The 16121-nt window shown below is 40.5% G+C and overlaps 1 protein-coding gene across 1 annotated transcript in view; it reads right to left on the bottom strand.

Moving 5' to 3' along the window:
* Positions 1–16121, bottom strand: part of LOC138370867 (serine/threonine-protein phosphatase 6 regulatory ankyrin repeat subunit B-like) — a 118066-nt gene that overhangs the window by 93163 nt on the left and 8782 nt on the right. Inside the window, exon 2 of the mRNA XM_069335476.1 lies at positions 2833–3030. Coding sequence (XP_069191577.1) covers positions 2833–3030 — 198 coding nt within the window. The remainder of the gene's footprint in view (positions 1–2832; positions 3031–16121) is intronic.

The following is a 16121-nucleotide window of genomic DNA, read 5'->3' as shown; positions in this document are numbered from 1 at the left end:
AGCCGGTGGATGAGGCTGTAAGTGTCAGCCGACTTAGCACACTTCAGGTAGTCGGTTTCTTCTTTATCTGCTAAGTAGAGGCGGACAGGAGGCGGCACACGTCTCAAGAATTCTTCAACAAGCATCAGGTTGACGAGTTCTGTAAAAGTAGAGACATGTGCTGCTTCCAGCCATTTCATGAAATACCTCCGTTTCGTGTTAGCAAACTCGAGGAAGGTAGTGGTACTTGCCTTCAGGTGGTCACGGAATTTCCTTCTATAACTTTCAGTAGAGAGGAGGTAGGCGTCCAACACTGCTTGTTTCAGAGTGTAGTAGTCATTCTCAGACGCCAAAGTACTGAGTGTGACTGCAGCTCTACCTGTAAGATGGACTCTGAGAAGTGTGGCCCATTGGTTGACAGGCCAATTGAGTTGATTAGCAAGGGTTTCAAAGGTGGTGAAAAAAACATCAACTTCTGCTTCTACAAAGGATGGCATTAACTTACTTGCATGTGATATATTAAAACTGACGGGAAGATTGGCAGTAGCTTGCTGGCGTTGAGTGAAGTGGGAAGTTTCCAAGGCGATTTCACGTTGACGACACTCTAGAGCTAGAGTTGCTTGTTGCTTGTCATGTTCGCGTTGTATTTCCAACTCGCGTTGTTTTGTTTCAAGCTGTACTCTCTCACGTTCATGGAGCAAGGCGACCTCACGTTCGTGGAGGGCGAGTCCACGTTCGTGTTCTTCTCTCCTCAAGGCAGCCTCGCGTTCTTGTTCTTCTCTTCGTATAGCAGCTGTTCGTTCTTCAATCTTTGCCAGTTCTAGTTTGAGTTTCAGCGTTGCCAAGTCAGGTTTATCTGCAATATAGTAAGTTTCATGAGTTTCAGAGTCTATCTTACCTTGCTCTAAATAGTAATCCAGCAACAGGTTGTGTAGGTCATTTTTGTTGGCTTGATAGGGAACTTCTAGTTGATACTCATGTGCAAGAGTTTGTAGTTCAGTCCTCTTGGCACGACTTAAAGTTCCTATTTCACCTGCTGGATTTGCACGGAAAGTTTGGAGACGAAACATGGTGAAATTAGCAAATAAAGGTACACGAATGTTCAATAATGAAATGTCAGAAACAGGACAACGTGGCAACTGGCACCTATCCTGTGTGATCTTTAACAATTAACGTTAAGTGAAAGATATTAAATGATTAAATTAAATCAAGGGCGCAGGAAATCTTGTACCCGGTACTCATGTAAGAGGATAAGGGCAAGAAAATCCTACTAACAAATGAAACAGAGTTTCGAACACAAATGAAACAGTTAAATGCTTCAAAAGTAAAATTGGTAGTCCAAGGATGTAGGCATACCTTGCCAAGTCTCTAAAGGACATAAAGCAAGTTTTTTCCCACTGAATTTAATATGATACTTACAGAATTAGCGAAACTTTTGTGCTCTGAAAAAATAAGCTAATTCCCTACCGTTGTATGTATCATCATCTCTGACTGACGTGTAGGGGTGCGAGGTGTCAACTGGTGACGAGAACTGCTGCTGAGGTCCCAATTCAGCAACTAAAGTTCGAGCTAGAGGAACTATGGCCCTCTTTGTCCTCCTACAGTCAGATTGCAGAAGATTGGGTACTCTTGACCCGGGGCAGACCACAGTACCAGGGTACCAATATGATGATCTGTCAGAATGAGAAATATTCAAGGGACATAGATGGTAAACACGAGTAATAACAAGGAGGGAGAGATGACCAATTAAGAGTATGACTGAGGCCTACAGTCACCACGTAATCCAAAGTTGTCTCACCTTCACTATATGTTACTCTCGTAATGCACAATACACCGCACCTTATAAAAAATGAAATTGAATGAAAAATAGTAAAGCTACGTTAACAAAGTTAAATACGCTTACCATAAATTACCACTTGGCACCAGTACCTGAGTGAAGCTCCTAGGACAGGCCCCCATATAACTTGTGACGGTAACGCGTTGGTGTTCGGCTGTTTAAGGCTAGGGGTATGGCCTCGTCACATAGTTATAAAAAAAATAGAAAACTGGAACTTCGTCTGTGGTAAGGTAAGGAGAAGACACACAAAACACAAGTAAACTTTAACAATGAAATTTTAATTACGTTAAATAAATCAAAACATGAAAATATGGACAAACAAATATGTATAATAAAATCAATGAATCAAAATAATAAGAATACTTAAATGACACAATGAAAGTTACGTTAAGGCAAAATAATAAGAAGTGCAACACAAAAGTTAAGTGGGAGGTGCTGGAATATTGGCTTAAAGCCACCACCTCTCTCAGTACACGCTAACGTCTAGCTGGGAGGAGTGCTGGCTACGAAAGCACGGAACATTCTGAGGACTGATGTTGGGGCGACCCCAGACATCAGGTAGTATTGGGGGCGAGTGCAGGTGCAGCCAGACCGGCGACCAATCAGCGGAGCCGTAGCGATCAACGGGTAGTTTGGTGGTTGGAGTTCGAACAGGTGGCTGGTTGCATACGTTCTGCTCACCCTGGCAAGCCTTGCTGGTGCTGGTGTTGTTGGACATTTCTTCCATAGTCTTTTTATATAATTGTGAAGACGTAATTTTGGAGGGAAGAGCAGGCTCAATCTCTTGAAGGAGATTATCGTCACAATATATATATATATTATATATATAATATATATATAATATATATATATATATATATATTTATATATATATATATATATATATATATATATATATATATATATATATATATATATATATATATATATATATATATATAATGAGAAAATTATTTGAGAAAAAACGTTTTTATATGACACAATTAGTTGTGTATGAAGTGTAACATGGTTCTTACTCTCATTACTGCGAACGTTGGGATCAACGTTATACGTCAACAGTGATTCTAACACATGAATTTTTCCTTCAAAGGCAGCAAAATGTAAAGGAGTGTAACCCCCATCAGCTTTGGCGTTGACATCTGCTCCAGCTAGAGTGAGGAGTTCCACCAGGGGGACGTAACCCTTAGAGGCTGCAAGGTGAAGGGCTGTCTTACCTGTGAACAGATACCACAAATGATAGTCTTAATGATTTATTTCAACTCCAAAGTCTTCTAATAGTTAGCAAAATGATCTTCTCTCTAATATGAATTTGCTTTCATTACCTAGTGAAGACCCACAAGATGTTACCTGTCATGTTTATACAAGGTGAACATTGATGAAATCCTCAGCTAAATCTATTTTCATTTTATAATTGTAGCTAAAAGAGTGAGCAGTGGGAATTTGTCAATTTAACTTCAACAAGACAATTAAAGATTACAAATATAATAGGTCATTTAACGGAAACTAGGTTGTTTTTTATATAAGATTCGAATTGAATCCAAAACCTTAGGTCAGGTAAGCATTGGATGGAAGGCTGGGGCGAGGATGCAGAAAACTTGAGCAGGGAACAGAATACAGTTCGGAGGAGGGAGTACAACTTGTATGTATGACGAAAACTGTATGCAGCTCAGTTTGTCCATTTGCATTCATGGGCGTCGCACAGGGGCTCGGTTCTCAGGCAGCTGGCAGTTGGTGGTAGTTGTTGGTGTTACTTTATTCTTGGGTCTTCAGTCACTGTTCTTCTGACATTGGAGCTCTTCTTTCTTCTTCCTTCTGGCATTTCTCATCAAGTTATGATGGTTGGTCTTCTTGGGCTTCGTGGTAGTCTTACTTCGTGTTGACATTGCAGTGTTGTCGTTCGAGGTTGTAGGTGTAGTGTCCAGAAGGAAATCGTCAGGTCTGTATTTGCGCTTCCGCTGAGGAGGGGATGGTGCTCCAACTGATACTTTTTCGTCTGACAAATCGGATGAATCGAAAACAGAGGCGGTGATCATTGAAGGTTGAGTAGTAGCAGCTCGTGCAGCAGAAGGAGGCACGGCGGCAGATGTGCAGCTGCAGGCACGGTGGGTGGAACTGCAACAGATGTCATCGGGTGTGAAGGCGTTGGTTCCGGGGCTGCTTCCTCCTCAGTAGCTGTAGGAACGGTTATTGCAGGAGTGGACAGTAGATCTGTGAGGTCTTACAGTGACGCCTCACATCGGCGTCAATACCCGGCCAGTAGAAATGGTCCCTGATCTTGCGTAGAGTCTTGGTCACTCCCAGGTGACCTGCAGAATCCACAGAGTGCGACAGATCCAGCACTGCCGCTCTGCACTGGGCCGGCAACACTACCTGGTGCCTCATACCTAGTGATTCCTCTCTGACCTCCATTCTCACAGGCCTCCATTGTCTCATCAGCATCCCATCTTGCAGATAAAAATGTGTGGCTCTCTCAGGGCCAGCACGTCCTCCTTTGGCCTCCCGAATCAACTCTGGGAACTCCACCTGCTGTAACTCCCCCAGACGAGCGCGGCCCACCCCAAGAGAACTGGCGAGGGTCACCTGTAGCCCACTATCCGGGTTGCCTTCGCCCTCCACCTGTTCTCCGAGTTCCACGAAGAGGTGATCGACCCCCAGGTTGTCAGACGTCTCTTCTTCAGCCCCATCAGATCCACTCACTCCGTGCTCGTTGCACCCCCTTGGGATCACAGCGCATACAGGGAACGCCACCTCAGCGATTCCCTTTCCATTCTCACAGGCGTCTTTCTCCGCCTTTCTCTCTGTAGTGCTCCAAGCACTCCTCGCCCTTCACGAGGTTAGGGAGGACACATCCTCCACAGGCGTCATTCCCATGGATGACTTGCGCCTCCATCTTGGGCATTGAGGCGCAGACCCCTACCACTAGGGTCTGACAGCCATAATCAGAATCCAATGTTACCTTGTGCAGGGGCATCCTCACTGGGCCACCCACAGTGGTCACAACAGCCACCCCCACACTGGTATTCTCATAACCCTCAGGGAACAGGGTTCTACTCACCTGGGTAAAATCAGCCCCGGTGTCCTTCAATATCTTCACAGGAACGGGGTCTGCCTCCCCCATCCTTACCGTCCCCTCACACACGAACGGGGTGAATTTTCTTCTCCACACTTGGTACAGACTCACCCCGCACGTTCTCGGCCACTTGGACCTCCATCCTAATGAAAGCAACGTTCCCACGCTGCTTAGGGCATTTGCAATCCCGCGCGAAATGTCCATATCCTCCACAGTTGTAGCAGCGGACCCTTCTTGGCGGTGACCTTCCACCACCGCTCACCCTGGCAACGCCTCCAGAGACCGTCGCTCCGTGGGTCTTTCTTGTGCCTTCCGTCGTCTCCCTCGTAGCGTCCCTCGGCACAACAACAGATCCGGCACTCTCAGCTTGGGGCTTCTTGACTGGTTCCACAGAACTTTTCAGTCCCCTACCCTCTCCACTCGAGAGGTGGGACTTGGGAGAACTCGTTCCTGTCCTCCATCTATCCGTCTTCCTAAAACCACTCCCATAGCCAGAGTACACCGGCAGCCTGTGCGGTCCCTCTCTGCATGGTCGCAAGGCTTCCTCCAACATGTCGGCTTTGTAAGCAGCACCCCTCAGGTCTTTTATGTCCGCCTCCTTGACTCTAATCCTGATCTCAGGAGAGAGCACGGACATAAGTTTTTCCATGACCATTAGCTGTTTGATGTCCTCAGCTCACTTAGCTCCTTCAGCTTTCAACCACTTCAGAAATCTTCTTTCCATGTCCCTCGCCGTCTCTGCATACGATTTACCTGGCGAATGGGTACATTCTCGGAACTTTTTCCTGTAACACTCTGGAGTTAGCTTAAACGAGTGATGCACCGCTCTCTTCACTGCATCATAATTGGTGCATTACTCGAGGTCAAGCATGTTGTAAGCCTCGCGAGCTTCACCTGTGAGCCTACCCTGGACCAGCTCCAGCCACTCTGCTCTTGGCCACTTCAAGGTAGCTACCCTCTCGAAATGGTCAAAGAAGCCCTCAGCTTCATTAGGCACAAAGACCGGTAAATTGCGCTCTCATACCTGGCGGTCCTCCTGCTGTGGGGGTGCGGGTGGGGCTAGCCCTAGTTCAGCCTGCTTCAGCTCAACCTCTCTGTTGGCTTCAATCTCTTGCTGCTTCAGTTTGGCTTCCAGCTCGTGCTCCTCCCATCTCAGCTATGTTTCTCGTTCTTCACGCTTCAGCTGTGCTTCTCGTTCTTCACGCTTCAGATGTGCTTCCTGCTGACGCTCTTCCCTGCGCAGCTGTGCCTCCAGCTGCAGCTTCATCATCTCCAGCTTAGTAGTGTAAAGTGTGACTACGGCGACGCGCACCAGCTGCCCCAGGTGGCACTCTTGAGTGCCATCTGAGCAGGTGAGGCGCGACGTCGTAGTCGCAGCGCGTCCTCGTCGTCACACAGGGTTTTTGGGGATTTTCCCGGAAGTTTTGGCGCGTTTCGGACGCGTTTGAGCGTCCGGTGTTTGGGTATGTGGTCAGGAAAGAGGGGAGGTCATGTTGTTGGGTGCCAGGTGGCGCGCGACGTCGTATTCGCAGCGCGTCGTCGTCGTCACACAGGGTTTGGGAGGGGAATTTCCCGGATGTTATGACGCGTGGCATCCGGTCAGGCGTCACTTGAGAGAGTGACATGTTGGGGTTGGAAGCTAAGTGGTCGGTATGCAGTCATGTAGGGAGGAAGAGGAGGAGTGTATGTTATGTTGTGAAAAGAGGGGGGAGCCCCAATACCTGAGAGGATATCAATGACGTCCATTAGTTCTCCCCCTACATGGGCAGGAAGTGATGAGGGGAGCGTGAGAGAGCAGGGTCTAAGATTGGAGGGGGAGAAGGAGGGGAAAGGGAGGTAACAGCTGGCAGTGGGTTTGTGTGTGAAAGTAGACATTATTTTTTCTTAAAGAATGACAGTTTTATGTAGCCTCTCTGCTTCCAGAGCGCTAAGGATATGTGGGCTATACCTACCACGTAGCTATGACGAGTGACACCACATGTCCACACGGGTTTCCTCTTCAAAGGCGGAGGTCTAACTGTTGCGAATGTCATCATCAACCTCTAACATAGTCAGTCAGTCATCCCCCCCCTCACCCCCCCCACCCCTCCATCCACATAGCAGGACATACCCACATACCATCACCACCACCACACTGCTGGGAGTGACAGCAATATGGCATACCATACTCTCTCATGACACAGCTCTCACCGGCACATAACATTGAGTGTGGCAATGTTCTTTCTCAAAGGTGAGCCATGAGCGCAACATACAAATTCCAAAATGCAGTCCTGGGAGTTTGACACACGTTGATTAACAAGCTATCTGATTATTTATACAGCTTCTCTCTCTCTACATTATATGCGGGTTACATAGTGTGTCAAGAACTCTCTCTCTCTCTCTAAGTCTCTCTCTCTCTCTGTGTCTTTCTGGCTCTCTCTGTGTCTTTCTGGCTCTCTGTCTCTCTCTGTCTCTGTCTCTATCTCTCTCTCTCTCTCTCTCTCTCTCTCTCTCTCTCTCTCTCTCTCTCTCTCTCTCTCTCTCTCTCTCTCTCTCTCTCTCTCTCTCTGTCTCTGTCTCTCTCTGTCTCTGTCTCTATCTCTCTCTCTCTCTCTCTCTCTCTCTGTGTCTCTGTCACTCTCTGTCTCTCTCTCTCTCTCTATGGCTCTCTGTCTCTCTCTCTCTGTCTCTCTCTGTCTCTCTCTCTATGTCTCTCTCTCTGTCTCTCTGTCTCTCTCTCTCTGTCTCTGTCTCTCTCTCTCTCTCTCTCTCTCTCCTCTCTCTCTCTCTCTCTCTCTCTCTCTCTCTCTCTCTCTCTCTCTCTCTCTCTCTCTCTCTCTCTCTCTCTCTCTCACTCGCTCTCTCTCGCCCTCTCTAAAGTCCACCACACAGCACTTCACTTAGTAAACTCAGTCAAAGTCAGTAGGTTAGCGTTTACTAAAAGAGAGAAACATTTCACATCGTCACGGAGACGCTATCTCTACCTACAAATTGTTCTTGTTAACTGTGATCACAACGTCTGCTGGCCAAATAAATATCATTGAAATGTATGCATGTTTACTCAATCTCCATCACCTCTTCGTCCTACATCCATAGCAAGACTTCTGAATAAATGAACCGGCAGCCCCTCTCGCTGCAGTCTCACCTTCGTGATGGTTTGAGGTGTATTGAGATGGAGGATGTAATGGCTCGGCCTTACCCTCTCCCCGTCCACCCCCACTTACCCTTACCCCTACCACCCCCCTCCATGGCCAAACCATCACTGCCCCCATTCCCAGACCGGATGTTATGTTCTAAGCTTTAGTATCACCATTCTTTGCTCAAATAGTATTTTTTTAAGAATATCCAGTCAAAAGCTGGTCTTCAATCTTATTATTATAGCAAATCATAATTTGCTGTTCTCTCTCTCTGTCTCTCAGTCTCTCTCTCTCTCTCTCTCTCTCTCTCTCTCTCTCTCTCTCTCTCTCTCTCTCTCTCTCTCTCTCTCTCTCTCTCTCTCTCCTCTCTCTCTCTCTCTCTCTCTATCTCTCTGTCTCTCTTTCTCTCTGTCTCTCTGTCTCTCTGTCTCTCAGTCTCTCAGTCTCTCAGTCTCTCTCTCTCTCCAGATCATTTAGTAGTTGGGGAAAGTAACATCATTTCCTTTCTCCTGCTGCCGCTGTTCACGTATCTTTCTCCATCAAGGCTGTCTCTCTTAAGACCTACGTCATCCAATGTAAACACCAATCGATGAGAATAAGACCGGTGAGTCGATAGTGAAATAGGTCTGGGTTAAGTCTGTTTTTCAGTTCTTGTATCACAGTCAATGTAGCGTAATGGGAAACCAGTCTTTCTACTGCCTACATAAATAGCGTTTGAAAATGTATGCAAGTCTAGACAAACTCCTATAGCCCTTACATTCTAACACAAATAAAATATTAGCACACGATTGCATCGCATTATATCATCATTAAGTAACGTAGAGATCAACTTTCTGGCTGTTGTCCGAATATCATTATTGAAATGTGAACTCATTTAGCCAAACACAATATCTCCATTACATCTCTTAGCATATGAATATTACGGTATACCAGTTTTAACCCTCTATAACACAATGTAACGTAACGTAACGTAACGCAAATCAACTTTCTACAGACCAAATATCGTTTTTAAATGAAAGTATGACTTAGTCCATCTTCGTTACATCTCTCACCATATAGACATATGGTGTTAGCATAATATGTGAAAAAAATAGTTGATTTCAATTCTTAGCTTGTTCTTCACATGTTCAGTGTTCATTCTTGTATTCCCTATGTTCCTTATCATGTCTTCATATTCTCTATAAGTTCATATTCCCTGCATGTTCACTCTATTCATCAACTTTTTCTTACATGTTTTCTGTGTTCATTCCATGTTCTACAAATGTTCACAGCATACTCAGTTCAATTCTTTTCGCCTGTTTTTCTCATTTTTTTCTGTTTTCTACCATTTTCCCCGTATGTTCACTATGTTCTTTGTCAGGTTTTCATGTACATCATATGTTCTCTGTATAACTTTTATACTCAATATTCATGTTCTCAATGTTCTTAGCTTGTTCTTCACATGTTCAGTGTTCATTCTTGTATTCCCTATGTTCCTTATCATGTTTTCATATTCTCTATAAGTTCATACTCCCTGCATGCTCACTCTATTCATCAACTTTTTCTTACATGTTTTCTGCGTTCACCGTATGTTCACTGTGTTCATTCCCCTACTTAACCTCAATTTTTTTTATGTTCTTTGTTTCTTTAAACCAATTTGTTTCTTCCATTCACTAACTAGTTCTTTGTCAAATAATATTATACGGCAATACAGTCCCCTCAACAATTTTAGTCACTCAGTTTTTATTTACAAAACTGTGTCAAAGTAATTCTCGTCGTCGTCAGCTTAATAGTTCTACCAACCCGTTCTTAAACAAATCTACACTTTATTCAGTTCCAAATTTACAAAGACAATCATTTTCTTGTAACTTCTTAACTAAAAATCTTTCGCCAATCAACTAAAACATAGTCACTTTCCTCATTTCTCAACTAAACTTATTATCCAATCAACCAAAAATAGTCAAAGGAATCTTTCCAACCCTGTTCATAACTAAACTTATTCCCTAGTCATCAGAAAAATATCCATGTTCTTCATGTTTCATTGTCATTTCATAACTAAAATTATCCATCAATCAACAGAAAAAGTCATATTCATCATCATTGTTCCTAACTAAAATTATGTTTTGTCAAGTAAGAAAAATAACCAAAGATATCTTTCATCGCTGTTCTTAACGGACATTATACTTTGGGGAGCACAAAATAGTCTCCCTCGTCATGTTTGTCTTTTTCCTTAACTACAAGTATTCATCAGTCAAATAAAAATAGTTACTTCATCATGTTTCCCTGTCATTTCTTAACTGAAATATCACTTCTCTCATCTGAAATAGTCATGTATAACCTCTTTCCATCACTGTTCTTAACTAAAGTAGCCTTTCACTTTGCTAAAATAGTCATATTCATCATTGTTCCTAACTAAAATTATATGTCGTTAAGTAAGAAATATAGTCAAAGACACTCTTCAAGACATCAAGGACTTACTCAAAGACATCAAAGTTACTCTTGTTCTCAGAAGTCATTCTCAAAGTCATCACCGATTTTCTCAGAGTCACCAAAGTTATTCTCTGAGTTAACAAAATACTACTCATGTTCTCAAAAGACATTCTCAAAGTCAACAAAGTTATTCAAAGAGCTAACAAAAGTTATTCTCGGAGTCACCTTCGTTCTTCAGAGAAACTTTCCAAAACATCTTTGTTCATCAAAGTTATTCTCGGAGTCATCAAGGTAATCTCTAACTCACTTTGGTCATTAAAGTTAATTTCTATGTTATAAAAGTTTGTCTCAGAGACATCTAAGTTAATCTTAGAGTTATCAAATGTATCTCTAACTCACTTTTGTTCATCAAAGTTGATCTCAGAGTTAACAAAGGTAATCTCTAACTCACTCTCGTTCATCAAAGTTGTTTCAAAGTCATCAAAGTTAATCTCAGAGTTATCCAAAGATATTCTCATGTCCACAAAGTTATTCCAAGAGACGTCAAAGTCAATCTCAGACATCTTCGTTCATAAAAGTTATTCTCAGAGACAACTAAAGTTATTCTCTAAGAGCTATCAAAAGTTATTCTCAGTCAAGATATGTTATTCTCTAAGTAACCTTCCGTTCATCAAAGACATTCTCTAAGCTCTCAAAGTTATTCTCTAAGACAACAAAGTCATTCTCAGTCATCAAAAGTTATTCTCAGACTCACCTTCGTTATTCAAAGAAGCCTTCTGAGACATCCTCGTTCAACAAAACTAACCTCAGAGCCATCAAAAAGTTAAATACAGTCATCAAAGTTATTCTCTAAGTAACTTTTCGTTCATCAGAGAAGCTTCCTAAGACATCTTTGTTCATCAAAGTTGATCTCTAAGACATCAATGTTGTTCTCTAAATCATAAAAGTTAATCTCTAAGACATCAATGTTGTTCTCTAAATCATAAAAGTTAATCTCTAAGGCACCTTCGTCTACTAGAGAAACTTTCCAATCCATCTTCGTTGATCAAAGTTATTCTCAGAATCATCAAAGAGATCTCTAATTCACCTTCGTTCACCAAAAAGTTGTTCATCAGAGAAGCTTTCTAAGACATCTTTGTTCATCAAAGTTGATCTCTAAGACATCAATGTTGTTCTCTAAATCATAAAAGTTAATCTCTAAGACATCAATGTTGTTCTCTAAATCATAAAAGTTAATCTCTAAGGCACCTTCGTCTACTAGAGAAACTTTCCAATCCATCTTCGTTGATCAAAGTTATTCTCAGAATCATCAAAGAGATCTCTAATTCACCTTCGTTCACCAAAAAGTTGTTCTCTAAGACACATTCGTTCATCAAAGAAACTCTCCGTCCATCATGTTATTCTTCACGACATCTTCAGTCACAAAATTTCTCTCCAAAATGTAACTAGTTCAGCTTTTCATACCATACCGGCGCTTCTGTTAAAATATATTTTCTTAGTCACTTTACCCTAAAACTGTTCTCAGAACTACACTGCCCAAATCCTACGTAACCTATCCTCTCCACCCAATGTTGCTTAGTTAGCGTAACGTTCCTAAACCTGACTTTACCTATCCTAACTTAATTTACCTTACCTTTACCTATCGTACCTAACTTAACCTGCATAACCTAACTTTACCTATCCTAACAGGACTTACCTTACATTACCTATCTTACTTAACTTAACCTGCACAACCTAACTTACATAACTTATCTTACCTATCCTAAAGTAACCTAACTTGCTTTACCTAACTTAATCTACATTCCCAAACTGCTGTATCCTAACTTATCTAGTCCAAACCAGCCATGATCTAACTTACATAATTGTTCCTGCTTGTCTTTTGTGTTTCGTCAATCATTGTCTCATATTCATTTACTCATTTCAAGGGTTAATTTCTCAAATGGGCAATTTTGCATTTCAAGTGTTATTTGTTTAAGATTGGGAGTTTAACCATTTCAAAGATTTTTGTTATATATGGGAATTTACTCGTTTCAAGGGCAAATTTCTCAAATGGCCATTTTTTGCAGATCAAGGGTTATTTGTTAAAGTTCATCAAGTTGCTCATAAGTTGTATTTATTATGTTTGTTATTATTTATTTATTCGTATTCCCCAACCCCTTAACCTAACCTTATAGATGTAGTTTATTGTGTTTTTGACGGATTTGTTGAATATATTATCCTTTTCCTAACCTTTCAGATGTAGTTTATTGTGTTTTTTGACGTATTTGTTGAATATATTATCCTTTTCCTAACCTTTCAGATGTAGTTTATTGTGTTTTTTGACGTATTTGTTGAATATATTATCCTTTTCCTAACCTTTCAGGTGTAGTTTATTGTGTTTTTTGACGTATTTGTTGAATATATTATCCTTTTCCTAACCTTACAGATGTAGTTTTGTTTCTCCTTTGTATATTTTTACCCAAACCCACCATCCCACTTAACCTTCTTTCCTTCTTTTACTTTGTTTTCACATATAAGTTCATTCTTTATCTTAGTAATAATAAAAATTACAATAGTAAATAATCAGATCTACTAAGAAAAACAAGAGAGCAAGTGAGTGAGAGCATGACACGAGGAGAAAAGAGTAAGAGAGAGGGGGGAGGAAGAGCATGGGACCTATCTCTCTCCCTTATTCTCTCTCTTCCTCCCCCTCTCTCTCACTCATTTGCTCAAATGCTCTCTTCTTTCTCAAATTCAAGTCTTGTGCTCCCATGCTCTTCCTCCCCCCTCTCTCTTACTCTTTTCTCCTCGTTTCATGCTCTCACTCACTTGCTCTCTTGTTTTTCTTAGTAGATCTGATTCTTTACTATTGTAATTTTTATTATTACTAAGATAAAGAATGAACTTATATGTGAAAACAAAGTAAAAGAAGGAAAGAAGGTTAAGTGGGATGGTGGGTTTGGGTAAAAATATACAAAGGAGAAACAAAACTACATCTGAAAGGTTAGGAAAAGGATAATATATTCAACAAATACGTCAAAAAACACAATAAACTACATCTGAAAGGTTAGGAAAAGGATAATATATTCAACAAATCCGTCAAAAACACAATAAACTACATCTATAAGGTTAGGTTAAGGGGTTGGGGAATACGAATAAATAAATAATAACAAACATAATAAATACAACTTATGAGCAACTTGATGAACTTTAACAAATAACCCTTGATCTGCAAAAATGGCCATTTGAGAAATTTGCCCTTGAAACGAGTAAATTCCCATATATAACAAAAATCTTTGAAATGGTTAAACTCCCAATCTTAAACAAATAACACTTGAAATGCAAAATTGCCCATTTGAGAAATTAACCCTTGAAATGAGTAAATGAATATGAGACAATGATTGACGAAACACAAAAGACAAGCAGGAACAATTATGTAAGTTAGATCATGGCTGGTTTGGACTAGATAAGTTAGGATACAGCAGTTTGGGAATGTAGATTAAGTTAGGTAAAGCAAGTTAGGTTACTTTAGGATAGGTAAGATAAGTTATGTAAGTTAGGTTGTGCAGGTTAAGTTAAGTAAGATAGGTAATGTAAGGTAAGTCCTGTTAGGATAGGTAAAGTTAGGTTATGCAGGTTAAGTTAGGTACGATAGGTAAAGGTAAGGTAAATTAAGTTAGGATAGGTAAAGTCAGGTTTAGGAACGTTACGCTAACTAAGCAACATTGGGTGGAGAGGATAGGTTACGTAGGATTTGGGCAGTGTAGTTCTGAGAACAGTTTTAGGGTAAAGTGACTAAGAAAATATATTTTAACAGAAGCGCCGGTATGGTATGAAAAGCTGAACTAGTTACATTTTGGAGAGAAATTTTATGACTGAAGATGTCTTGAAGAATAACATGATGGACGGAGAGTTTCTTTGATGAACGAATGTGTCTTAGAGAACAACTTTTTGGAGAACGAAGGTGAATTAGAGATCTCTTTGATGATTCTGAGAATAACTTTGATCAACGAAGATGGATTGGAAAGTTTCTCTAGTAGACGAAGGTGCCTTAGAGATTAACTTTTATGATTTAGAGAACAACATTGATGTCTTAGAGATTAACTTTTATGATTTAGAGAACAACATTGATGTCTTAGAGATCAACTTTGATGAACAAAGATGTCTTAGAAAGCTTCTCTGATGAACGAAAAGTTACTTAGAGAATAACTTTGATGACTGTATTTAACTTTTTGATGGCTCTGAGGTTAGTTTTGTTGAACGAGGATGTCTCAGAAGGCTTCTTTGAATAACGAAGGTGAGTCTGAGAATAACTTTTGATGACTGAGAATGACTTTGTTGTCTTAGAGAATAACTTTGAGAGCTTAGAGAATGTCTTTGATGAACGGAAGGTTACTTAGAGAATAACATATCTTGACTGAGAATAACTTTTGATAGCTCTTAGAGAATAACTTTAGTTGTCTCTGAGAATAACTTTTATGAACGAAGATGTCTGAGATTGACTTTGACGTCTCTTGGAATAACTTTGTGGACATGAGAATATCTTTGGATAACTCTGAGATTAACTTTGATGACTTTGAAACAACTTTGATGAACGAGAGTGAGTTAGAGATTACCTTTGTTAACTCTGAGATCAACTTTGATGAACAAAAGTGAGTTAGAGATACATTTGATAACTCTAAGATTAACTTAGATGTCTCTGAGACAAACTTTTATAACATAGAAATTAACTTTAATGACCAAAGTGAGTTAGAGATTACCTTGATGACTCCGAGAATAACTTTGATGAACAAAGATGTTTTGGAAAGTTTCTCTGAAGAACGAAGGTGACTCCGAGAATAACTTTTGTTAGCTCTTTGAATAACTTTGTTGACTTTGAGAATGTCTTTTGAGAACATGAGTAGTATTTTGTTAACTCAGAGAATAACTTTGGTGACTGAGAAAATCGGTGATGACTTTGAGAATGACTTCTGAGAACAAGAGTAACTTTGATGTCTTTGAGTAAGTCCTTGATGTCTTGAAGAGTGTCTTTGACTATATTTCTTACTTAACGACATATAATTTTAGTTAGGAACAATGATGAATATGACTATTTTAGCAAAGTGAAAGGCTACTTTAGTTAAGAACAGTGATGGAAAGAGGTTATACATGACTATTTCAGATGAGAGAAGTGATATTTCAGTTAAGAAATGACAGGGAAACATGATGAAGTAACTATTTTTATTTGACTGATGAATACTTGTAGTTAAGGAAAAAGACAAACATGACGAGGGAGACTATTTTGTGCTCCCCAAAGTATAATGTCCATTAAGAACAGCGATGAAAGATATCTTTGGTTATTTTTCTTACTTGACAAAACATAATTTTAGTTAGGAACAATGATGATGAATATGACTTTTTCTGTTGATTGATGGATAATTTTAGTTATGAAATGACAATGAAACATGAAGAACATGGATATTTTTTTGATGACTAGGGAATAAGTTTAGTTATGAACAGGGTTGGAAAGATTCCTTTGACTATTTTTGGTTGATTGGATAATAAGTTTAGTTGAGAAATGAGGAAAGTGACTATGTTTTAGTTGATTGGCGAAAGATTTTTAGTTAAGAAGTTACAAGAAAATGATTGTCTTTGTAAATTTGGAACTGAATAAAGTGTAGATTTGTTTAAGAACGGGTTGGTAGAACTATTAAGCTGACGTCGACGAGAATTACTTTGACACAGTTTTGTA

Source organism: Procambarus clarkii, chromosome 33, assembly GCF_040958095.1.
Source record: "Procambarus clarkii isolate CNS0578487 chromosome 33, FALCON_Pclarkii_2.0, whole genome shotgun sequence".
NCBI lineage: Eukaryota > Metazoa > Arthropoda > Malacostraca > Decapoda > Cambaridae > Procambarus > Procambarus clarkii.
Note: the sequence above shows the minus strand (reverse complement) of the source record. Positions and strands in the feature narration are given on the sequence as shown.